This window comes from Heterodontus francisci, chromosome 36 (genome assembly GCF_036365525.1).
Source record: "Heterodontus francisci isolate sHetFra1 chromosome 36, sHetFra1.hap1, whole genome shotgun sequence".
Lineage (NCBI taxonomy): Eukaryota > Metazoa > Chordata > Chondrichthyes > Heterodontiformes > Heterodontidae > Heterodontus > Heterodontus francisci.
The window spans coordinates 49,490,923-49,516,498 of record NC_090406.1 but is presented as its reverse complement, the minus strand read 5'-3'; the positions used below and the strand labels follow the sequence as shown (position 1 = coordinate 49,516,498).

Below are 25,576 nucleotides of genomic sequence, written 5' to 3'. Positions count from 1 at the left end.
TCCACAGACACTGCCCAACTTGCTGAGTATTTCCAGCATTTTCTGTTTTAGCTCCCATTTATATAAACCTGATCACATCTCATGAATGTCACTACAACAATATTCCACACATATTGAATTACTTTTTTGACATTTCGTGGCTACTGTAGGCAAATATATATTTTCGTGCTCCGCAAGATACCACAAACAACAATCTGAGTAACCAAGCTAGTTTTTGTGGTTTTTTTACACTGGTGTTTGTGGAAGGGATATTGCACAGGACAAGTCCCTGCTCTTCACATAGTGTCAGAGGATCTTTATGGTTCACTAAAATGGGTAGCCTGGCCAGGATTTAACCAAAAGAATTCACTGCTTTCCTCCTCCTGCCTCTGCCCTGAGCAACCTCTCATTCTCGGTGATTTCAATCTCCATCTCAACACATCCTGCTCTCGCTCCTTACTACACTGCCCTCCAATCATCTCTCTAGCTCTTCCTCCATACAAACTGGCCTACACGGAATCATGGCTATCCCCTTGACCTTGCTAACTCGAGTAGCCACTCTACTCTCATTGTCTCGATTACAGATAAGGTCATCTATGATCTCTTCCTCGCATCTTTGATCACTTTCTTGTGTCATTCCCCACTCACCTCTCCTTCCCGCTTCCCCAACCCACTTCCTTCTGTGTCCACCCATGAGGAAAAAACCTCTGACGGCACTTTCAAATAGCCAACAATTCAGCCTTTGATCCTCTATTGACCATGATATTTCTGCAGCTACTGATCTGCTCAATCACATCCTCACCTCCACTTTGAGCCCTAGTCCCCATTGAAACAATTTCTCTCGCCCTGGTCAATTTTCCCTGTTACAGCCCTCATGTCTACTCCCTTAAGTCCAATGGATGCAGCCTTAATATTTATTATGGATGACTGCTTTAGTCATTCATCGCCACATCTGGCTGGACCACATAAAGCACAATCAGGTTCTGCTGTCCTCTGCCAAAACAGCTCTCTAATACAGGGTCATCCTGACATGCAAAGATAACCTCTGGCGTCTCTTCACTGCAAACTGACTTCTTAATTCTCTCTCTCCTGTGTCCTCCACAATCATCTCAAGTGCAAGGAGTTCATGGCCTTTTTCTGACACTAAGATTGACTTCAACTGCCTCTGCTGCTTTCCTCTGTTTTCCAAGCCCACTAGGCCAAACTTCCACTAAGGTTCCCCTCTGCCTAAGCTCTGAACATCTATCTCCAGTTTTACTCCTATATCCCCTCATGCCCTCCTTGAGATCATCTTGCCCATGATTCCCACCTCCTGCTCCCTCGATCCAATTCCTACCAACCTTCTGACCACCCAACTTCCCTTCCGGACCCTATGAAATTGCTAACTGTTCTATCTCGTCAGGTACTACCCACTCTCCTTCAAATCTATTGTTATCACCTCTCTCTTCAAAAAAAAAAACGATCCCTTTATCCTTCTGTCCTTGCAAACCATTGCCCCATTTCCAACAATCTTTTCCTCTCCAAAGTCTTTGAACATGTTGTCGCCTCCCAAATCTGTGCCCATCTTTCCTGCAACTCCATGTTTGAATCCTCCAGTAAGGTTTCTGCCATTGCCATAGTGCTAAAATGGCTCTTATCAAAGTCACAAATAACATCTTACATGAGATTGGTAAACTGTCACACCTCGTCCTTCTCAACCTGTTTTTTATTCATTTCATGGGATGTGGGTGTTGCTGGGAAGGCCAGTATCTGTTGCCCATCCCTAATTCCCCTTGAGAAGGTGGTGGTGAGCTGCCTTCCTGAACCGCTGCAGTCCTTGGGGTGTACCGACACCCACAGTGCTATCAGGAAGGGAATTCCAGGATTTTGACCCAGTGACAGTGAAGGAACGGCGATATAGTTCCAAGTCAGGATGGTGTGTAGCTTGGAGGGGAACATGCAGGTGGTGGTGTTCCCACGAGCTGGCTGCCCTTGTCCTTCTAGGTAGTGGAGGTCGCAGGTTTGGAAGGTGCTGTCTAAGGAGTCTTGATGAGTTGCTGCAATGCATCTTGTAGATGGTACACACTGCTGTCACTGTGTCAGTGGTGGAGGAAGTGACTGTTTAAGGTAGTGGATGAGGTGCCAATCAAGCGGGCTGCTTTGTCCTGGATGGTATCGAGCTTCCTGAGTGTTATTGGAGCTGCATCCATCCAGGCAATTGGAAAGTATTCCATCACGTTCCTGCGTTGTCTTGTAGGTGGTGAACAGGCTTTGGGGAGTCAGGAGGTGAGTTACTCATCACAGAATTCCCAACCTCTGACCTGCTTTAATAGCCACAGTATTTTTATGGCTGCTCCAGTTAAGTTTCTGGTCAATGGTAACTCCCAGGATGTTGATGATGAGGGATTCAGCGATGGTAATGTTGTTGAATGTCAAAGGGAGATGGTTAGATTTTCTCTTTTTGGGGATGGTCATTGCTTGGCACTTGTGTGGCACGACTGTAACTTGCCACTTATCAGCCCAAGCCTGCATGTTGTCCATGTCTTGCTGCAGATGGACATGGACTGCTTCAGTTTCAAGGAATTACGAATGGTGCTGAACATTGCGCAATCATCAGCAAACATCCCCATTTCTGACCTTATGATGGAGGGAAAGTCATTGATGAAGCAGCCGAAGATGGTTTGCTCTAGGATACTACCCTGAAGAACTCCTGCAGTGATGTCCTGCAGCTGAGATGATTGCCCTCCAACAACCACAACCATCTTCCTTTGAGCTAGGTATGACTCCAAAAAGCGGAGAGCTTTCCCCCTGATTCCCATTGACTCCAATTCTGCTAGGGCTCCTTGATCCCATACTTGGTCAAATGCTGCCTTGATGTCAAGGGCAGTCACTCTCACCTCTCCTCTTGAGTTCAGCTCTTTTGTCCAAGTTTGGCCAAGACTGTAATGAGGTCAGGAGCTGGGCGGCCCTGGCAGAACCTAAATTGAGCATCAGTGAGCAGGTTGTTGTTGTTTAAGTGGCGCTTGATATCACTGTCAATGACACCTTCCATCAATTTGCTGATGATCAAGTGTAGACTGATGGGGCGGTAATTGGTCAGGTTAGATTTGTCCTGCTTTTTATGGATAGGACATACCTGGGCAATTTCCCACATTGTTGGGTAGATGCCAGTGTTGAAGCTGCACTGGAACAGCTTGGCTACGAGTGCGGCCGGTTCTGGAGCACAAGTCTTCAGTACTATTGCTGGAATGTTGTCAGGGCCCATAGCCGTTGCAGTATCCACTGCCTTCAGCCATTTCTTTATCACATGGAGTGAATTGGATTGGCTGAAGTCTGGCATCTGTGATGCTGGGGACATCAGGAGGAGGCCGCGATGGATCATCCACTCCGCACTTCTGGTTGAAGGTGGTTGCAAATGCTTCAGCCTTGTCTTTTGGCACTGATGTGCTGGGCTCCCCCATCGTTGAGATTGAGGATATTTGTGAAGTCACCTCTTCCTTCTGTTAGTTGTTGAATTGTCCATCACCATTCACGACTGGATGTGGTAGGACTGCAGAGCTTAGATCTGATCCGTTGGTTGTGGGATCTATTAGCCCTGTCTATCCCATGCTGCTTCTGCTGTTTGGCACGCTAGTAGTCTTGTGTTGGATTCACCAGGCTGACACCTCATTTCTAGGTATGCCTGGTGCTGCTCCAGGCATGCCCTCCTGCACTCTTCATTGAACCAGGGTTGATCCCCCGGCTTAATGGTAATGGTAGAGTGGGGGATGTGCCGGGCCATGAGGTTACAAATTGTGGTCGAATACAATTCTGCTGCTGCTGATGACCCACAGCGCCTCATGGATGCCCAATTTTGAGTTGCTAGATATGTTCTGAATCTATCCCATTTAGCACGGTGGTAGTACCATAAAACACGATGGAGGGTATCCTCAATGTAAAGGCGGGACTTTGTTTTCATAAGAATTGTGTGGTGGTCACTCCTACCAATACTGTCATGGACGGTATTGAGAGAGTACACAGGTTCTTGGAAGTAGCACTGGAGGTCCGCAGGAGGAGGAATGTCCTGTATGCACAGTGGGGGAAGGAGTTCACCTCGCCCTCTTGGAGCAGCTAGTGCTGCTCTGTCTGACCTTGTGTCCTCCTCCCATTCATCCAGCAGCTAAAGGCAGATGGCCAAGCACTCCCCTTCTCATGGTGTCTCCAATAAGGTGGAGTAGCATAGCACTTGCTCTTTTTGGACAAGTCTTCAAGAGAATTTCCTGAATAAATGTTGTGTTGGTGAAGTCTGCTGATGTGTTTCAAACTCCTTCATATCTCCAGCAGCAAGTGAACAGTAAAAGGTGATATACCTTTAAGTAGTGCTTGAAATTGTCAACAATGATTTGTTTACTCCTGTTCAGCTGGTCGTTATTGGAAAATGGTCGTTTAATGAAGTTATCCACCAAAATGGTATGCAGCCTTTTTAATGAGCGCTTGGAGTCAATTAAATTGTCAATCAGCCCCTTAACGATTCTCCAGGTTGTCATCACTAGTGCTGGCTTCAACTCCTTCACCAAGATGGTGTCTTGCGTTAAGTCCAGGCTAAAGCAGCATTGTAGCTTAAGATCCTGGCTAGCTTGTTTAGCGTCTGTAGTATTCAGCCAAAATTGTCCCATTTATCGTTTGTCATGCAGGGAGCTCTAGCTTTGGATGTCTTTTGCAGTTCCTTCTCTAGCTCCCCACCTCCTTTCCCCATTCCATTCTTCTATACCTTTCTGCACCATTCTTCCCCCCCCCCCCCCCCACCCCTTTCGTGCTGCTTCTCTACCCTTCCCCCTCTCTTTTTCAGCCCTTCAATCCCTCTTTCCTCCCTTTTCCCTCCTTCCTTTCTCAAGCTCCTTCCCTTCTCTCACTTGCTGTCCTTTCTTTCTTCATTTTCCTTCTAAAACCCACCATCATCCATGGGTCTAACATAGTCTGCTGTCACCCTTGCCTTTGTTGCCATGTTCACAGTACAGATTTAGAACTAATTGGAAGTGCTTTTGACTTCACACCAACACCAATTATGCAAACAGAATGTCATTGTAGCCGGTTAGAATGAGCGGGCTGTCACCTGTTTGTAATCTGATCCCCAGGCGATGGGGTAACTTGGGTTTTGAGGCCTGAGCTGACTCAGGAAAGCATGGTGAGACTTTCCCTCCTGCGAGCCCCTTTTTTTCGTTCTGTTGTCCAGATGAGCATTGACTTCACCGTCTGGCTCTGTTTACACCATTACCGTAGTGTTGGTGCAAAGCAAAACCACTTCACACAGATGCTAACGGCAGGGCCAGTGCTTGGTGGGTGAAATGATCTTGCTACCATTCAGTCGTAGTCTGCTCACTAACTTGTGTCTGAGCTGTGGAAATCTCCAAGGAACAAAGTCCCATTGCGAACAGAGATTGCTGGTGGGATACAGTTTGATGAGATAGCTTGGGAGCGATTCCAAGGTTCAACCATATTGCCCAGACTCTCTCGCTCCCCCCCATTTGTCAACAGGGGGAGCTGTCAATAGGTCAGAAGGCAAAGTTGAGCAATGTTTATATAAACCAGGGGTGTCCAACCTCTTCGCTCAACTCCCACCTGACCGCAAGGGTTTTTTGTTATTGGGGTTTAACCCCTTCGTATTTTATTTGTCAGATAAGCAGACAGCAACAGATTTTCTTGTAGGTTTAAAATAGAAAGTCAATTATTTATCATCAATAGGCCTTACCTAAAATTGTCACAACCGCATTCACTTGCGCACACGCGCACACACACACACAGAAGAGACAAATAGAGAGGAAAAAGAGTAAGTGGTTGTAAGTGGGGTAGGTTTCGGGGGTCACGGTAAACCTGTTGAATTCTCTTGGAAGTCAAGGTCTCATTGGTTGTGGGCCTGAGGTGTTTGTAGGTTTCTCTCTTGGTGGAAAGTTCAGTTGAAGATGAAGGATCACTTCTAATTCACTGCTGCGTAAGTAAAGATGCAGAATTCTACAGCAAGGTGCTTTCCTTCCAGCTTGCTGGATTTCTCCCTGCCCCTTAGCTGGAAACTAGCTTCTTGGTGAGGCTTCTCTCTGGGTGTCTGTCTCTCTGCCTCTCTTGAAGGTTTCACACCTATGTTTCTGTTGGGAGTTGTGGATCTCCGTCCCTGTGGTGGCCAACGATGGTCTATGATGTGGCTGTTTCACACTTTCTTTGTTTCAGAAGAACCCATTCAATTCAAAAGTGTCTCTTGATGGGATCAGGATGAGAATAATCTGGTTATGATGTTTCCACTTTCTTCCTCCTCTGTTTCAGGAGAGCCCATTCAATTCAGGAATGGGTCAGGATGGGTGTAATTGACCCCTCCCAGCTCAAAAGGTTTTTCTTTGTCCCTGTCAGACAGTTTAAATATACAAAGGCCAGGTCGTTTACTGTTGGCCATTTTTGGCAACATTGTCCATTTTTTAAAAAGGTAAAGTAAATTTTTATAACTCTTCAGTTTTAGTCTGTGTAATTTTTGTTGTTGCACTTCTCTTAAGTGTGACACCCTCAAGTGCCCATCCAATTTCCCTTTGTAATCATTTATCTCCACTTCCTTGTAGGCAGAGTGTTCCGGGTCATTACCCACTCGGTGGGTAAAATGTTCTTCGTCACATCCCTCCTGCATCTCTTGCCCAAAACCTTAAATCTGTGTCCCCTAGTCCTTTTCTCACCAACTAATGAGAACAGCTTTTCTTTGTCTATCGTATCTAAATCTGTCAATCTTTTACACCTCTATCAAATCTCCCCTCAATCTCTTTTGCTTCAAAAACAATCCCAGCTTCTACAACCTAACTTTGTAGCTTAAAATTCCTCATCCCAGGAACCATTCTGGTAAATCTTCACTGCATCCACTCAAAGTCCCTCACATCCTTCCTAAAGTGGACGCAATACTCCAGTTGGGGCCTAACCAGAGCTTTATAAAGGTTGAGCATAAGGTCCCTGCTTTTGTACTCAATACCTCTGTTTATGAAGCTCAAGTTCCCATATGCCTTGCTAACTACTCTCCCATCTTCAAGGATCTATTCACATGAACCCCAGGTCCCTCTGTTCCTGCACTCTTTAGAACTATGCCATTAAGTCTATATTGCCTCTCCCTACCACTTCTACCTCACACTTCTGTGTATTAAATTCCATCTGCCATTTTGTCTGCCCATTCTGCTAGTCTATGTCCTGTTGTAGTCAATTGATATCTTCCTCACAACTCACGGTTTTCTGTCCTTAAGCCAGTTTTTTATAATCCAAACTGATACTGACCCTCCTAGTCCATGAGCCTCAATTATGTTAGCCAGCCTTTTATGTGTCTTTTCTGTCAAATGCTTTCTTTAAATCCATGAAGACAATGTCCACCACTTCCCTTCAACTTCCTCAAAAAATTCAGTTAGATTAACCAAACACAATCTACCTTTTACAAATCTGTGTGGGCTCTCCTTAATTACACAATCTTCTCCAAGTGCCTGTTGTTTCTTTCTTGATTATTGTTTCTAAAACCTTACCCACCACGGATTTAAACTGAGATACTAAGACTGTTCTTGCACCCTTTCTTGAATAGGGGTGTCACATTTGCCACTCTCCACTCCTCTGGCACCTCCCCCATATCCAGGGAAATTTGGAAAATTATGGCAAGCCCTTCCATTATCTCCACCCACAATTCCTTTAGCAACCTGGGATGCAAGCTATCTGGACCAGGTGACTTATCCATTCTAGGCATAGCCATCCTTTCCAGTACATCCTGCCTATCAATTTTCACCCCATCCATTACCTCTACCATCTCTGCTTCTGCTGATTATTTTGTCAGCATCTTAGTAAACACCGATACAAAGTACTCAGGTATTCTAGCCTTGCCCTGCCCCTTTTGTCCCTAATAGGCCCCACCCCACCTCTTAGTACCCGTTTATTTACATACCAGAAGATGATTTTTGGGTTCCTTTTTATGTTGACTGCCATTATTTTCTCATTCTCTCCTTACCAGTCCTATTTTCCTCTTCGTTCTCGCTTGAAGAATTCACCTGACACATATTGTAACCCTCTTTTTTTTTTTTTTCATCATATTCTCTATTTCCCTTGTCATCCAAGGAGTCCTGGCTTTTTTTAAAGGAAGAAATGAGAGTTGTGGAGAAGTTTGGAGAGCAAATGCAAGGCTGCCAACAGTGGGATGAAGGAAATGGGGAATGTGCAAGGAGCCAGAATTGGAGAAGCATTGAGACCCTGAAGGATTGGAGAGCTGTAGGAGATGGGTAGGGGGTTGAGGTCATGGAGGTATTTCAACACAAGGATGAGAATTTTATAATTGAGGCATTGCACGACTGGGAGATAGTGAAAGTCAGTGAGCAGGGTGATGAGTGAACTGGACTTGGTGTGAGTTAGGTGTTAAACTCCAGAAAGCTTGTTATGGAAGGATAAATCTGGAGCCTATCTTTACTCAGTTTCACGTTTATTGTGCGGAGTAAAAGGATTACAAACATGTAGCTCCTCACTCAAAACCCTCCCCCAGTCTCAGTCTCACTGAGTGTCTGCTTCTATGTGCTCAACTAAGACCCCAATTAACACCCTCCACCTGCATATAATCAAACCATTGATACACAATTCACATTAACAGATTCTCCTCATTCTTTTATAATACAACATGGATTAACACGCTTAAACAACATTTCAAAATAAATTCCATATTGGATACAAAGCATCACATTGTGAGATGCCCCTCCACTAGCACCCCTGACAATTTCTTTGTACTAGTATTTCTTTTTGTGAAAAAATTGGATAGCTGATGACTTGCATCTACTCAATTAAGTTTGGAGATTTCCTTTCCAGCATTTGTTTCCATCCAGCAAGGTCAATATGTAGTATTTTCTCACTCCATTTTGTAGGAGTGTACATTGTCCCACAAAGAACAATTATCCACATAACATTCAATAGGTATCCTAATTTCAGTATGTCCCTTGTTCAGAATTTCACCCAAAATATTTGACAAATAGAACCCCATATCTACTGCCTCCACAAGACCCAGTGTTTCTCAGCTAAAGTACTTTCAACGACCCGTTTTATTTTCTTAGCCTCCCAAGCTAGAGGACAACATTTTCCACTTTCACCCATCAGAAACATTATGAAACGAGCTGCACTCGAATACCCATCAGCAAGATTAACATGTGAAGCTTCACTTAAAAATTATTAACTTCATTTTCTTTGGGTCACCTAAGGATGGGAACTTCAGTACACATTTCTCCAGATTTAGTTTTTGTGTTTTATTTGTCCTTGAAACATTCTCAACTTTCGGATGTTTCACCATCGTGCTTAACTCTAGCACATCAAAACTAGCATCAGGCCTAGTCTGAGTGCACAACCAGTTTAATTGACTAACCAAGCTTTGCAATTGCTCAGTCCCTGCTTTAGATAGATAATTTTTCTGTGATGACATAACACGATTAACCAGGATGGGAGTAACACTCTTTAGATAGGATTGTTGATTCAAACTTATTCCAGACTTAGTCTGCTTAATATCTAAACCAATATATTTAAAGGCCCCACAAGCCTGACTCCCAATCTTAAATTCTGCCCTAATCTTAATAACATTTCTCAAAATCTGCAGTACCACCCGATAAATTATCAATGTGCATCATGAGGATGCCTGAAAGTTTCCCTTTCTGATGCCAATAAAACATCGCAGGATCTGCTTTTAGTTGAATACAACCAATTTTCAACAAAACAGATCTCACCGAGAAATACCACACCCTGGAAGCATCATTAAGGCCATAGATGCATTTGTTTAGTTTCCATAATTTTCCTTCTGCATCTGTTGTCTCTTTAGGTGGTTTCAGATACACTTCTCTCTGAAAAGTATCACCCTGCAGAAATGCAGCTTTTATGTTAATGGATCTACACTCCCATGAATATGTGGTCAAAAGAGTAAAAAAGATTTTCAAGATTACTTTTCCAGCTGTAGGAGAGTCCATTCTGATATCGGTATCACCCAGTCGCTCTTCAAAACTCCTCGCAACTAGCCTCGCCTTAGCCTTATAAGTTCTCTCGGGAAGGGTTTTTTCAGTACAAATCCATCTATGCGACAAGGCTGGCTGTCTCCTATCTGGTACCTCAGAATAAACTCCAAACTACAACTCTCATTCCTTATGTTTTGCTTCTCATTAGTTTATCCTCAATTTTATTGGCAGCCACTAAAACTTCACGGTCATGTGGACTTCTGCTTCTAATTCTATTCCGAGACTGCTCTTTCGCCTTTGTTTCATTGTAGAATCTGTTCAAACTATGGCCTCTATTGGCACTTTGATGTCTTTCGGGGTTACTGCTAGAAGATCTCCCTCGCACACTATCAGAGGCTCTTTCTCCAGTAAGTGATCGCTTCCTTACACAAGAGTCACTTCCAGACCCACTATTAGAACTTTCACACTAAAATAAAAGCAAAATACTGCGGATGCTGGAAATCTGAAACAAAAACAAGAAATGCTGGAATCACTCAGCAGGTCTGGCAGCATCTGTGGAAAGAGAAGCAGAGTTAACGTTTCGGGTCAGTGACCCTTCTTCGGAACTGACAAATATTAGAAAAGTCACAGATTATAAACAAGTGAGGTGGGGGTTGGGCAAGAGATAACAAAGGAGAAGGTGCAGATTGGACCAGCCCACATAGCTGACCAAAAGGTCACGGAGCAAAGGCAAACAATATATTAATGGTGTGTTGAAAGACAAAGCATTAGTACAGATTAGGTGTGAATATACTGAATATTGAACAGCAGCAAGTGCAAACCTGAAGAAAAACAACCTGAAAAAAACAGTGGGTAAGCAAACTGAACAAACTAAGATGAAATGAAATAAATGCAAAAAAAGATTGTAAAAAATGTAAAAAGGAATGTAAAAAAAAAGGAAGAAAAAAAAAATAACTAAAAATGACTGCATCTGAAAGCATGAGCATGACAGCCCCCCACTTTACTTTCATTTTTAGTCATTTTTAGTTTTTTTTTTCGTTTTTTTTTACATTCCTTTTTACATTTTTTACAATCTTTTTTTTGCATTTATTTCATTTCATCTTAGTTTGTTCAGTTTGCTTACCCACTGTTTTTTTCAGGTTGTTTTTCTTCAGGTTTGCACTTGCTGCTGTTCAATATTCAGTATATTCACACCTAATCTGTACTAATGCTTTGTCTTTCAACACACCATTAACATATTGTTTGCCTTTGCTCCGTGACCTTTTGGTCAGCTATGTGGGCTGGTCCAATCTGCACCTTCTCCTTTGTTATCTCTTGCCCAACCCCCACCTCACTTGTTTATAATCTGTGACTTTTCTAATATTTGTCAGTTCCGAAGAAGGGTCACTGACCCGAAACGTTAACTCTGCTTCTCTTTCCACAGATGCTGCCAGACCTGCTGAGTGATTCCAGCATTTCTTGTTTTTGATTAGAACTTTCACTGTGCTTTCTTACCCTCCACTCTTTTATCCCATTCTGCCAGTACATGGACCTTGCTTCTTGGTCATCATCTTGAACATTTAAACTTGCCTGTAGATTTTCCTGCATGTCCCACAATTATTGCATCCCTCCATCTATCAGACCCCTCTGGAATATATGTTACCCGAGTACCTACTCGGAGCAATTGTCCTTTGGATGCGATAGCTGTTTGAGAGTCATGATCACTCACATTACTATCCAACCCTTGATCTACCTCATTCTGTTTCTCAGGACCTGCATCACAAAACACATGAGTATTTGAGGTACAAGGTGCATCGTTTCCCTCAATTAACTGCTCAGATTCTGAGATTTTGTAATCAACCCCAATCAATTGCAAGGAATGAACCTTAACAGTTTGTGATTTCCATGCTTGATAACTACTGTCTTACCATCACGGCTGATTACCTTACCAGCGCCCTTCCATTCCCTATGACTCTCTCTTTTATAATACACCAAATCTCCTGAGTTAAATTCCACTTCAGATGACTTTGTACGATGCCTCAGAGTTCTCCGAATTTTCTCAGTGATCTCAATCTTGATGAAAGCCTGTCTCCTTGAATGTAAAGCATTCAAATGTGCAGAAAAAACTGAACTAATTTGTAGTACCTTCTAGAGCAGGAGGACGGTCGCACAGTACAGAAGACAATTTGGGATTCTGCCCATAGACCAATTGATAAGGACTATATCCTCCAACCATCTGAAGCAAATTCTTCACATGAACCGCCCATGCCAGGGCAGTTGTCAACTTGCAGTTTGGCTGGTCAGCTAAGATTTTACGCAGCACTTCATCAATCACTCTGTGATTCTTTTCAGAGAGCCCATTGCTGAAAGGACTTTCAGCTGCAGTAGTCATAACCATAATGTTCATGTTTTCACACACGTCTCTGAACTCGTCATTGGCAATTCAGGGCTGCAGGAAATGAATGTGTCCCCAGGAATTTCTTTAAGACAGCAGACATTTGATCCAACAGGGAGTCTTTGTCCAAGAACTGAACCCCAGTTAGAACCAGAAGCATGTCCATATGCGACACCCTAGCAAAATCTAGCAATTTAAATGCTAGCACTGAACCAGGGATCTCCAAATTGAATTTCCTCAATCTTCTAAACAGACTGTAAAAGTCCATGATCTATTCCTCCATTGAATAACCATCAGTTTCCCTATCAAAGTCTGACAGTGCCACGTATGCATTCAATAGGTTATTTATCTTATAAATTTCATCCAAGAAATCTAACAGAAAATCCAACCCTTCATCAGTATCCAACTGACAAGCATCCAGTTCACAAAACACTTATTTTTGTTTCTGTTTCCTCTTTGGTTGAGATGTAGCCCATGTCCACTGATCATATGGTTCAGACTCAGAGAATTTACACTTGCTTTCTGCCATATTTTCCACAATAGCCTGTAAGATTTTAGTTTTCTATATTTAAAAAAAAGATCCTAGTTTCCAACCTTCAGCTTTAGGCAACCAAACCCATGCTCCCATGTCAAACTCCAGAAAGCTTGTTATGGAAGGATAATGCTGGAGCCTATCTTTACTCAGTTTCACATTTATTGTGCAGAGTAAAAGGATTACAAACATGTAGCTCCTCACTCAAATCCTCCCCCAGTCTCAGTAAGTGTCTGTTTATAAGTGCTCAAGTAGGACCCCAATTAACAGATTAACATTAGGGTGCAGGCAGCGGCGTTTGTGTAAAATTGGAGGCCAGCTAGGAGAGCATTGGAATAGTTAAAGCTAGAGCTAACAAAGGCGTGGATGAGGGTTTCTGCCGCCGATGAGCGTAGTTGTGGGGAACAGCTGAGCTTAGTGTATTGGTGTTGTCACGAGTCTGTACGTGCTGTCTTAAATCTAGATGCCCCCTGTGCTGTGGTGAAGGGGTTAAGGATTTGGTCACCACTTCTGCAGCTTTTAGCTGTCGTTCGTCACGCCAATTGGGGAATGTGCTTTAATGTTCAAACTCTTGCCTGGTAAAGTGCAGATGCCTCATACAAAGTGACTATGGCTGGAATTTAACATTGAGGCTGTGGCCCCACTCGCCAGCTAAAAAGTCAGGGTAGGAACATAGGAGCAGGAGTTGGCCATTCAGCCCTTCAAGCCTGCTGTGCCTTCAGTTAGATCATGGCTGATCATCTATCTTAACGCCACTTTCCCGCACTATCCCCATATCCCTTGACGTCATTAGTTTCCAGATATCTATCCAATTCTGTCTTGAACATGCTCAATGATTGAGCTTCCACAGCCCTCTGGGGTAGAGAATTCCAAAGCTTCACCACCCCCTGAGTGAAGAAATTCCTCCTCATCTCAGTTTTAAATGGCCTACCCCTTATTCTGAGATTAGTCCCCTCGTTCTGGACTCACCAGCCAGGGGAGACATCCAATCTACATCCACCCTGTCATGCCCTGTAAGAATTTTGTACGTTTCAATGATATTACCTTTCATTCTTCGAAGCTCTAGAGAATACAGGCTCAGTTTCCTCAGTCTCTCCTTGTAAAACAATCACCTCATCCCAGGGATTAGTCTGATGAGCCTCTGTTGCACACCCTCTGTGGCAAGTATATCCTTCCTTAAATGAGGAGACCAAACTGTACACAATACTCCAGGTGCAGTCTCACCAAGCCTCTATACAGCTGCAGCAAGACCTCTTTGCTCCTGTGCTCGAAACCCCTTGCGATGATGGCCAACATACCATTTGCCTTCCTAATTGCTTGCTGCACCTGCATACTAGCTTTTAGGGACTCATGAATCATAGAAAGTTTAAGGCACAGAAAGAGGCCACTTGGCCCATAGTGTCTGTGCTGGCCGAAAAATGATCCACCTACTGTAATCCCACCTTCCAGCATTTGGTCTGTAACCCTGCAGCTTACGGCACTTGCGGTGCATATCCAGACTCCTTTTGAATGAGTTGAGGGTCTCTGCCTCAACTACCCTTTCAGGCAGTGAGTTCCAGACCATCACCACCCTCTGGGTGAAAAAGATTTTAGAAACATAGAAAATAGGACCAGGAGTAGGCCATTCGGCCCTTCGAGCCTGCTCCACCATTCATTTATGATCATGGCTGATCATCCAACTCAGTAACCTGTACCCGCTTTCACCCCATATCCTTTGTTCCCTTTAAACCCAAGAGCTATATCTAACTCCTTGAAAACCTACAATGTTTTGGCTTCAGCTGCTTTCTGTGCTAGTGAATTCCACAGGTTCTCCTGATTGCACCTGAAGAATTCTGCTGCCTCAATTCCTTTCACACTAAAACTATCCCAGTTAATATTGGGTAATTAAAATCCCCTACTATTACTGCCCTATTGTTCTTGACTTCTCAGAGATTTGCCTTCCTCTCTGCTCTTCTATCTCCCTATGACCATTTGGGGGTCTATAGTACACTCCCAGCAGTGTGATTTGTCCCTTTTTTGTTCCTTAGCTCAATCCATATGGCTTCATTTGATGAACCTTCCAACATATCATCCCTCCTCACAGCTGTAATAGTTTCCTTGACCAAAATTACCACTCCCCCTCCTTTCTTATCCCCCTCCCTATCACAACTGAAGACCCTGTAACCAGGAACGTTGAGCTGCCATTCCTGTCCCTCCTTAAGCCATGTTTCTGTAATAGCTATGATATCATACTGCCACGTGTCTATCTGTGCCCTCCGCTCATCTGCTTTATTTGCTATACTCCTTGCATTGAAATAGATACCCTTGAGCATTGCCAAATTCATTTTATTTTCTGACCCTCGTTTCCTCTGTCTTCCAGGCTCATCCATTAATTTTCCGTCTTCTATTTTAATTTCTGATTTTGTCCCAGCTGAGTCTATCCTCAGGTCCCCATCCCCCTGCCAAACTAGTTTAAACCCTCCCCAACAGCACTAGCAAAACGTCCCGCAAGGAACTCAGTCCCGCTCTGTTCAGGTGCAATCTGTCCAGCCTGTACACGATCCCATCTCCCCCAGAGCTGGTCCCAGTGTCCTGGGAATCTAAAGCCCTCCCTCCTGCTCCATCTTTCCAGCCATTTATTCATCTGTCTATCCTTTCTATACTCACTTGCGCATGGCTGGGAGTAATCCGGAGATTACTACTTTTGAGGTCCTGCTTGCCAATTTTTTACCTAGCACCCTAAATTCTGACTACAGGACCACATCCCTCTTTCTACCTATGTCGTTGGTTCCGATGTGGACCACGACTGCTGGCTGTTCACCCTCCCCCTTCAGGATGTTCTGAAGCCTCTCAGTGACATCCTTGACCCTGGAACCAGGGAGGCAACACACCATTCTGGATTCACGTCTGCGGTCACAGAAACTGGTCTGTTCCCCTGACTATTGAATCACCCATCACTATGGCTCTTCCAGTATTTCCTGTATCCCCCTGTGCAGCTGAGGCACCCATGGTGCTATGGACTTGGCTCTGGCTGCAGTCCCCAGGTGAAACATCACTTTCCTCCGTATACCTGTTGGAGAGTGAGATGCACTCAGGGGTCTCCTGCACTACCTACCTGATTCTTTTTGACTGTCTGGTGGTCACCCATTCTCTCTCTCCCTGAATACTCTTAAGCTGTGGGGTGACCACATCAATAAACGTGCTGTCCACGTAGCTCTCATCGTCATAAATGCACTGCAGTGTCGCCAGCTGCCGCTTAAGGTCCAAAACCCGGAGCTCAAACTGCTTCAATTGACTACACTTCCTGCACAAATGGTTCTCCAGGATAACAAGGGCACCCAGGTCTCTTTGAACATCAACACTTCCCAACCTCTCACCATTTAAGAAATACTCTGTCTTGGTTTTTTCTACCAAAGTGGATAACTTCACACTTATTCACATTATATTCCATCTGCCATGTTCTCCCCCATTCTCTTAGCCTATCCAAGTCCTCTTAAAGCCTCCTTGCATCCTCCTCACAACTCTCATTCCCACCTAATTTTGTGTCATCAGCAAATTTGGAAATATTACATTTGGTCCCCACATCCAAATTATTGATATAGATTGTGAACAGCTGTGGCCCCAGCATTGATCCTTGCGGTTCCCGACTAGTAAAGAGCCTGCCTCGGCTGGGTCTGGAAGCCATGCTGCTATTTTGCATGGCCCAGGCCCTTAATTGGCTTCAGTCAGGCTTCTGCCCCTCTGAGGCAGAATGACCGCCTCCAAAAGCTGTCAGCCAATTAGAGGGCTGGCAGCTCTTCAGTCCCAGCATTGCCACCTGTAAGAAGAGGTCAGTGGAGACCAGCTTCCAAATAGGTAAGTGGATGTCGGGTCTCACCAGGTTTGTGGGTGGGGGTGGGGGTTGCGGGTGGTGGAGGTGCAGACGGTGGTCAGAGTCTCCGCAGGAGGGTTGTTTTAGCGGAGGGGTTCCCACCATGGGCACAGGACACCCAATCAGGAGGGCCCCCTCCAGCCCACAAGGGTGGCTCACTGACTTGTTATAAATGCTGCTGCTGTTTTGCAGGCAGGCATCCTGCAGTCCAGATGAGTGACGATGGCTGTTGCCCATCTGTCGATGACTCGCATCGTGAAAGCAAAATACGTTGGGTGAGGCTCAGTCCAATTCTTGGCGGAAAGCCATTTACATAGTTTTTGACACTAATTGGGGGTGGAAAGAAAAGTCTCAACGGTAGAGATTTGGACCATTTTGGGAATGTAACATGGATCCCATACCAAATAGAAACCAGCTTTGTATTTAGATTAGATTAGAGATACAGCACTGAAACAGGCCCTTCGGCCCACTGAGTCTGTGCCGACCATCAACCACCCATTTATACTAATCCTACACTAATCCCATATTCCTACCAAACATCCCCACCTGTCCCTATATTTCCCTACCACCTACCTATACTAGTGACAATTTATAATGGCCAATTTACCTATCAACCTGCAAGTCTTTTGGCTTGTGGGAGGAAACCGGAGCACCCGGAGAAAACCCACGCAGACACAGGGAGAACTTGCAAACTCCACACAGGCAGTACCCAGAATCGAACCCGGGTCCCTGGAGCTGTGAGGCTGCAGTGCTAACCACTGCGCCACTGTGCCGCCCTTGTACATTTGTCTTGTACATTGTTAGTTGGAGTCATTGGTTGTGTGTACCGACTGTTAAATCCAGTTAAAATCAAAGCAGCGTGTATGACATTGGGAACTGTTTAAATAGGGACATCTGCTTAATGAATGAGCGATAGGAGAAATTGGGGCAGTCTTATTCTATTCATTAGAAACTTACCTGAGCAAGGGCATGGGAGACTGAGCCTGAGTTTAAGACCAAGAAAGGAATTGTTGGGGTGAATATTGATCTTTTGTTGGGAAATGGAAGGGTGAACTCTGTCTAGTGAAGGACGCCAAAAATGAAATGCAACTTTAAGTAACTGATTCACTCTGAGCTGCCAACCTGTAGAACAGATTGCTGGCTAAAGATATGTTTGTATTGGTAGCACCACTGATTGCACTTGGTGGTATGAAGGCGTGAGCTATGAGCCTCCAGTTGTGATTAGCGACTGATGTTTTGTGTTTGGGTTGGGTTGTCAGAGACCGTGGGAAATATGAGTTTGGACCCAATAGAGACCAGCAGTGCACTGTTCGCGATGATAGAAAACAAAAGAATTTATATATCGCCTTTCAAGACTTTGGGGCTTTACAGCCAATTAAAATTCTTTTGACGTGTAGTCACTATTGCAGTGTAGATTAGATTTAGATTAGAGATACAGCACTGAAACAGGCCCTTCGGCCCACCGAGTCTGTGCCAAACATCAACCACCCATTTATACTAATCCTATATTCCTACCAAACATCCCCACCTGTCCCTATATTTCCCTACCACCTACCTATACTAGTGACAATTTATAATGGCCAATTTACCTGTCAACCTGCAAGTCTTTTGGCTTGTGGGAGGAAAGCGGAGCACCCGGAGAAAACCCACGCAGACACAGGGAGAACTTGCAAACTCCACACAGGCAGTACCCGGAATCGAACCCAGGTCCCTGGAGCTGTGAGGCTGCAGTGCTAACCACTGCGCCACTGTGCCGCAGTGTAGGAAATACAGTGGCCAATTTGTGCACAGCAAAGTCCAATAAACAGCAATGTGTTACTAGCCAGAAAATCTGTTTTTAGTGGTATTGATTGAGGGATAAATATCAGCTGGGACACTGGACAAACTCCCCTGTTCCTTTTCAAAATAGTGCTGGGGAATCTTTTAATCCACTGAAGAGGGCAGACAGGGCCTGAATTTAACATCTCTCCTTCAGTCCCGAACTGAAGTGCCAGCCTATAGTATAAATGACCTTTGACTCAGAGATGAGAATGTAGCAACTGAGCCACGGTTTTCACTAAAGAGAGATTGAGACTCATTGGTTGCTGGTCTCTGTTGAATTCCATTCCCCCAGTATCCTCGCGGTAACAGAACATGGAACTGAGCTGGGTACTGATCAAGATCCAGCTAGCAGAATATCTAAATCTAATTATCTAGCAGAATACCTAGCCCAAGACCATTGAGCCCCCAACCCCGACCCCAGGTAGATATGAGTGTGGTGACGTTTTGGCATGACTGTAACATTCATAGCTTGTCTACCTTGAAGTTGTGATCTGGTTGAGGTATGTTTGAAGTCTGCTTTCACATTCCTTCTTTTTTGCTACTAGATGAACTTTGTGTGAAGATATTCGAAAAAAGGGGTTTTCAGAGATGAGTGATAGTCATAACACAATCCACTTTCTAGAACTGCTGATTTCTGCTCTGCCGCCACCTAGAATTCTTCCTGCTCTTCAGCTCTACGTGTTTCTCTCTCTTTTTCACCCTCCCTCTCTTCCTGGTTGAGCAACTGTACGGCACTCTGCTGGAGCAAAGACCTCTGTCAGCTCTTACTGGATAAAGCCTCTTATAGATTTGGTTTTTGGGGTAAGTTGTCTGTCTTTTCTCACCTGCTAGTCCTCAAGCTTAATGGTGTGACCTGCCCCAGCACTCTGATACAGGTCTTCTAACTATTAACAGCTAGCATTGATGATAATGTCAGCGCAGGGGGCCATATGGTATGCCAGCCCTACATTGGCATTAGCTATTCAACTGGAGCCGTCTCGTCCCATTTCCTTACTCTTTGTATTCACCGAATTCCCTCTTAATGTCTGTGACTGATGCATTTTCAATAGCCCCTGGGCCAGAATTTCTCTTGACTGCCCCCTCCCACAGGGACCCCCTTACTGTACTGTGTCTGAGATGAGGAACTTGAGTGGGAGTGTGGGATTGGCTTTGATTGTGGTGTCACAGCACAATTAGATCAGACCCAAAAATCTACCTGCTTGACCCCTAGCAAAGCATTTGGTGGAGTGGAGAATGGTTGATTTTCACCATTTATTTTGCTCCAGGTTAACTCCGTTAATGGACAATTCAAACCTCATTCATGCAGATTGTATCTAAACCTGCATGATTTTTTTTCCCATTACTGTGGCCCCAGCCAATGTTTAACACAAGCTCTGAATTTTCCATTTCTGGTCCATGAACATGTTGTACAAGCGTGATTAGAATTTCAGGTAATGTGAGATGTGGTGCTGTGGATTTAACTCCTGGCCCATCCTTCGACACCACATAAGGCTAGGCTGTGAGCCATGGTTGGAGTATGAATCCGGTTTCAAGGACCAGACATTTTTGAAGCAGCTGTGTAGGGTTGAAAGTGATGCCTAGTTGTATGTTTGCTCAATCTCGCAATTCGATTTTAAAATCTGCAAAGTCAAGAAATAAACTTTCATCAGTTGGAACTTCTCAGTTAATTTTTACCCATGTCCTAAGGTTGACATTCACTGAAAGTATATCCATTTGGCTTTCAAGTCTTCTAAATCTAATTAGATGGGATTTGAAGAGATGTTACTGGCTGTAATTCTGAATTGTAAAAACTAAACCTTACTAAATAGAAACCTTCACGAAACTGGGGCTGCTGGTGAACTCACTAGTGCCCAGTACAAAACATTCGTCTTCCTGTGTTCTCAGCAATCACAGACTAAAATCATATTACTTCACAGTGGCGCAGTGGTTAGCACCGCAGCCTCACAGCTCCAGGGACCCAGGTTCGATTCTGGGTACTGCCTGTGCGGAGTTTGCAAGTTCTCCCTGTGACCGCGTGGGTTTTCGCCGGGTGCTCCGGTTTCCTCCCACAGCCAAAGACTTGCAGGCTGATAGGTAAATTGGCCATTATAAATTGCCCCGAGTGTAGGTAGGTGGTAGGGGAATTGAGGGAAGGTGGGGATGTGGTAGGAATATGGGATTAATGTAAGATTAGTATAAAATGGGTGGTTGATGTTCAGCACAGACTCGGTGACCGAAGGGCCTGTTTCAATGCTGTATCTCTAAAATAAATAAAGGCAACCTGTTGTGGCAATTAATGTAGCGAAAGTTTGGGAGACTGTGCAACACAGTGAGTTAAACAATGACCCATCACCTCTGTGAGCTGAATTGAAATCCAGACCATTTTGAAGAGAAGGTAGTGAGCCTTTCACGTGTGTTTGAGTGTATGTGAAATTAATTTAGGCCCAATCATTATTGGACATGGATCCACAGCACAAAACCTGCCTTAAATGGACTCTACATTGGCATTATCACTCCGGCCACAGGTTGGTTACATTGGTGCTTAGGCAGGGGAGTCGGGGAGGGCTACAAGGTTGGAGCTGGATGTACATTGTTGGGAGAGCATTGCTCATCAACTGATCATGCTTTACCTGACTTGGGAATGAGTGAGTGTTGATATTGGGTGCCTGAAATGAGACTGTATTCCATTCCTTAGCACCTGTATCCTTCCCCCACATTGGAGTTAGGCAGTCACATGTCACAGGCAAGCACTTGCAACTGCACATTAATCTACATTTGAAACATGATTTCCTCCACCTCCAGTCTATAATGTTTTTTAAAATTCATTCCTGGAATGCCACTGGCATTTATTGCATAAACCTAATTATCCTGAGAAAGTGATGGTGTAAGCCACCTTCTTGAACTACCAGTAGCAGTTTTGATACAAGTGAGTGACTTACTTGGACAATTCACCACATCAGTGCAAGATTTGAGTCTTATAGGCCAGACCAGTTTCCTTCCCCAAAGGATATTCGTGAACCATTAGGGTTTCTGTTACAACCCATCAGCTTCATGGTCGCTTACCGATACCAGCTTTTTATTTCCATTTTTTTTTTATGTGGTGGGATCTGAACCTACATTCTCTGGATTACTAGTCCCGTAACATAATCAGTATGCTACTGTACCCATAAAGATGTTCAAATTCTGCCTGTAAGTTCTGGGTAATAGAAAGTTGGAAGAACTGCCTAGTATTTAATGAGTTAATTCAAAAGTACTATTCAAACATAATGAGAGGCTTTCTAGCTAGAATGTCCTATCTGTGTTAATAATCAGACACTGGAATATGTAGTCAGAGAATTCTTTATTCCCAACAATGTTCGTCAGTGCTAACTCCGTGAAACTTTCCATACAATGCACCCTATAGCTTGAATGGCCAATATTGTGTCTGATTAAGGGGCCCTCTGTGCAGCAAGACAAATTTGTGTATTTTTCTGCCGCTGTGCTCCGTGGGGAAACACGTACAGATTCTGCATCAGCTTTTTTTGTTCTCCTACTGAAGATTGCATGTTTACGATTGCCAGTGAACATACTTCACTAATAATCCCAAACTATTTCCTGCGGGATACCGCCTCTTCCTCCAGCCAACAGAAAGCTATTAACCTCTCCCAGCCCAGAAAAATCCTGAAACAAACTTTTCTTCCATTTTCCCCGATTTTTAAGTCTAGTGCCTGTCCTTCAACCTCAAAGCCTGAACTGGAGACACCCGTGCAGTCAAACAGCCTACCTAAAGGAACAGACGGTCAGCCCCACATCTGGTGAACTCTAATGCACTGAAGCATTTTAGTTCTCTTTTCACATGAGCTGCTTCTCAGGGCTGTTGTGGGTGTGATGAGATCAGCACTCCGCAAGGCTGCAAGTATTGAGCCCATCCCGAGGCTGACGTAGTACACAGCTCTGTGGCTTGAAGGTCTACTTACTTCAGTTATATACACTCCATTCCAAGCTTCACCCAATAAAACAATAACACTGAAGATTCAGGACAGCCTTCAAACTATTGCCATGTTTGCTAATTGGTGTCTATAATATTAACAGCTATGGTCCAGCGGCGCTACAACATGAATGAGGGATCCTTTTGTAAATTCAGATTGATTTGAATCAGCCCAATATTCTGGCTTCTATCTGAATTAAGATTCCAAACTTTTAACATCCAAGTTTTTTTTTGGGTTGGTTCCTAGTTCTTCTTCCCCTACTCCCATTCTAAAGAAAAGTACTCTTGAAGATCACCACAGATGGAGGGTTTTAAAATGTTATGAGGCAATAGCAGTGGATGCACTAAGTTTGCTCTCCCTGACTTGATTCAGACTGGTTTTCCCCTCCAGCTCCCAGAAGAGAATTGACGAACAAATTTCACGTCTTTCTCATCCATTGCTGACGTGTGAATTTTTTTTTTATTATAGAACAAGTTACTCGTGCAAAAGAAGAGAACATGGATATGCACCAGGTCCTCGATCAAACTCTACAAGAACTCCACAACTTATAAAGAGAGAACCTTAAGGAACCTAACTCCCAGCGTCCATTGCCAACTGACTGCTCGCGATTGAACATTCCAAGTTTTCCTCTCCTTCGTTGAGCAAGCATCAACTCATTCAGCCCGATTATTAAATACCAAACGCGGACCAAAGTTTTTATTTTGTATTTGTAGAATTTTTATTGCGATAGTGGGTTCTTTCCTTCCCTTCCCTCACGCGTTCACACACAGTCTCTCTCCTATTAGAATAAGCACGGCTCTCTATATGTAAACTCTTTCCTGGTGTGCGAGATAGGAGCAGCTTCATCATGGCTGGCAGGTTCAGGTTACAACCTGCCCTGTTTTTTTGTTCTCTAAATTCTTGAGGTGGAGCCTGCACCTTGTGAAATGTTTGATAATTACTGCTCTCCATATATGTTTATTGTGCTATTAACTATTGTACTCGCTTGCTTTGTTCTTCATTCAGTGGGTGATGTCATTTAGTAGATCCTGGATGGTGCCTAGTGATCCAACTAGTTTCCCAACTGATCACTTCATCAGATCTTGGATCTTTAGTTCCTTTGTAATGAGAGCATCAGGTGTTGTTCTGCAGGCCAAGGCACAAAGGTCTTTTCCATATTAACTCCTAGGCTTTTAGGTATCAGGCCCTCTTCCTGTCTTGGAAAATCCAAGTTCCTTTGAGACACCAATAAACAGATTGAAGCAATGCCTTGGCTTTGCAGCCCTTGTTTTCACTTAGTCTTTCATCCTTGCCCCAAGTGGGCAGAACTGCTCCAAGCTTTATAATTTGAGATGACCATTAATATATTGGTGGGTGGGTGATGTTGCTTTTGAGCATTTATGTTCTGTAATACTGTCACACACTGGGCCCCTGTGCTAAGTGATTGGAAGGGTATGCCCATTAGGAAAGGGAGAACTGGCAGTTGATTTGTATTCGGCCCCTGAATAGCTAATTCTACATCCCTTAACAGTCCCATAAGATCAGAAAAACAGACACTTTCTCTAAACTCCATCAGTTAAAAGGGCTCATGATGTCTTCTTATCATGGTCTGCACTGGGTTACAATTCATTCTTTTTCTCCCATTTCTGTGTGTATTTTTAAACTCCTAAGCTGCATGCAGACATGTCAGCCGAATGTGTGGGTTGCTGAATCCATGGGGTGGAAAACTGTGGATTGTACCCAGTTTAACAGCTAGTGCCTGTTATGGGAATCACTGAGTTAATGTGTTACTCACATGGGCAAGTATTCTTTACAAAAGGAAAATCTCACTCAGCCTGAAGTGAGTGTGCCATGTCAGGCCCTGCACGGAAACCCCAAAATCTTGCGCACCAAGTCTCCAATTGAATCTCTTCCCCAGGAGTTGTACTGCACAAGTATATTTGTTCTAAATGTTTGTGTCTTGGCAAATCTCACATTGTAACTGGATGAGTTGTTGCTCATTGCCTATGGCTATGTTGAATGTCCCATTGACAGAGTACTGCCCACAGTTACCGTGGTGACCATTGTATCACCTTGTGTAATGTACATTGGTTCCATTCTGGTTCCACTTCATTTAATTGGACCAACTGCTTTGATAGTTTTTGCTGCTCAAAGTCAATAGAGATGTTTGTGATCAACTGTAGCCAAAAAAATGTGCAGAAGTGCTCCCCCTGCCCCGCCCATGCATGGAAACTGATTTACACTGATTTGTACAATTTTATACAAGTCGCATGCTCTAGTGCTGGATCTTGAACACAAAAGCAAGACACTATTTGTATCAAAAATAGCACAGGAACTGGATTAAAAGGGAATGTATGTTTTTGATTTATTTGCACATCTAAAACAGTTGCCTTGGGGAATTATAACTTGATCCACATTTGCACTGGTAATGTTGACTGATTAGCAAATAAAATGACTCACTGCTGAAAAAACTTCAGAGCTGCAAGCCTTTTATCTCTATTTATTGGTCTGCTAGCTATAGTCCTCCTCTAACACATGGATGATACAGATCCTGAACACTAAGAATGGCTAACCACAGCACTGAGGTGGCCATTACATGTAACTGGAAACAATAGGAAGCTATTCAGCCATTCAAGCCTGCTGTGCTATTCAGTCAGATCATGGCTGATCTGTACCTGAACCCCAGAGTCTTAGCTCCATATTCTGTGATATCATTATCCAAGAGAAATCTAGTCCCCTCTTTCTAGATTCTCTCAACACAGGAAATAGTTTCTCCATTTAGGAAAAGGAGTAGACTATTCGATAAGATCATGGCTGATCTGATTGTGGCATTAACTCTATTTCCCCCCCATAACTCTTCTCCCTTGTAGATCAAAAATCTGTCAAACTCATCCTTTAATATAGTCAATGACCCGGCCTCCACTGCTCTCTCGAGAAGAGAATTCCAAAGAATAATGACCCTCTGAGAGAAGAATATCTCCTCTATTAAATCCTTTCAACATTTTTAAACACCTTAATGAGATTGCCCCTCATTCGACTCAACTCATCAAAGTCAAGTGGGCTATGTAGACAACAAGCATTTTCAGGTTGATGGTGAGGCCAGGATAACTATACTTCGAGCTCTCTACATTGCTCGCTATTCCCTGCCAAGCACCTGAATGT

At 43.9% G+C, this 25,576-nt stretch overlaps 1 protein-coding gene across 3 annotated transcripts in view; it reads left to right on the top strand.

Annotated features, from left to right (window-relative positions):
• LOC137351806 (tropomyosin alpha-4 chain) overlaps positions 1-24,885 on the top strand; it is a 252,254-nt gene extending 227,369 nt beyond the window's left edge. For all 3 annotated transcript variants that reach the window (XM_068016661.1, XM_068016659.1, XM_068016660.1), the window contains one exon: positions 22,904-24,885. In XM_068016661.1, the coding sequence (XP_067872762.1) occupies positions 22,904-22,986 (83 nt within the window). In that variant the 3' untranslated portion in view covers positions 22,987-24,885. The remainder of the gene's footprint in view (positions 1-22,903) is intronic.
• The last annotated feature ends 691 nt before the right edge of the window (positions 24,886-25,576 follow it).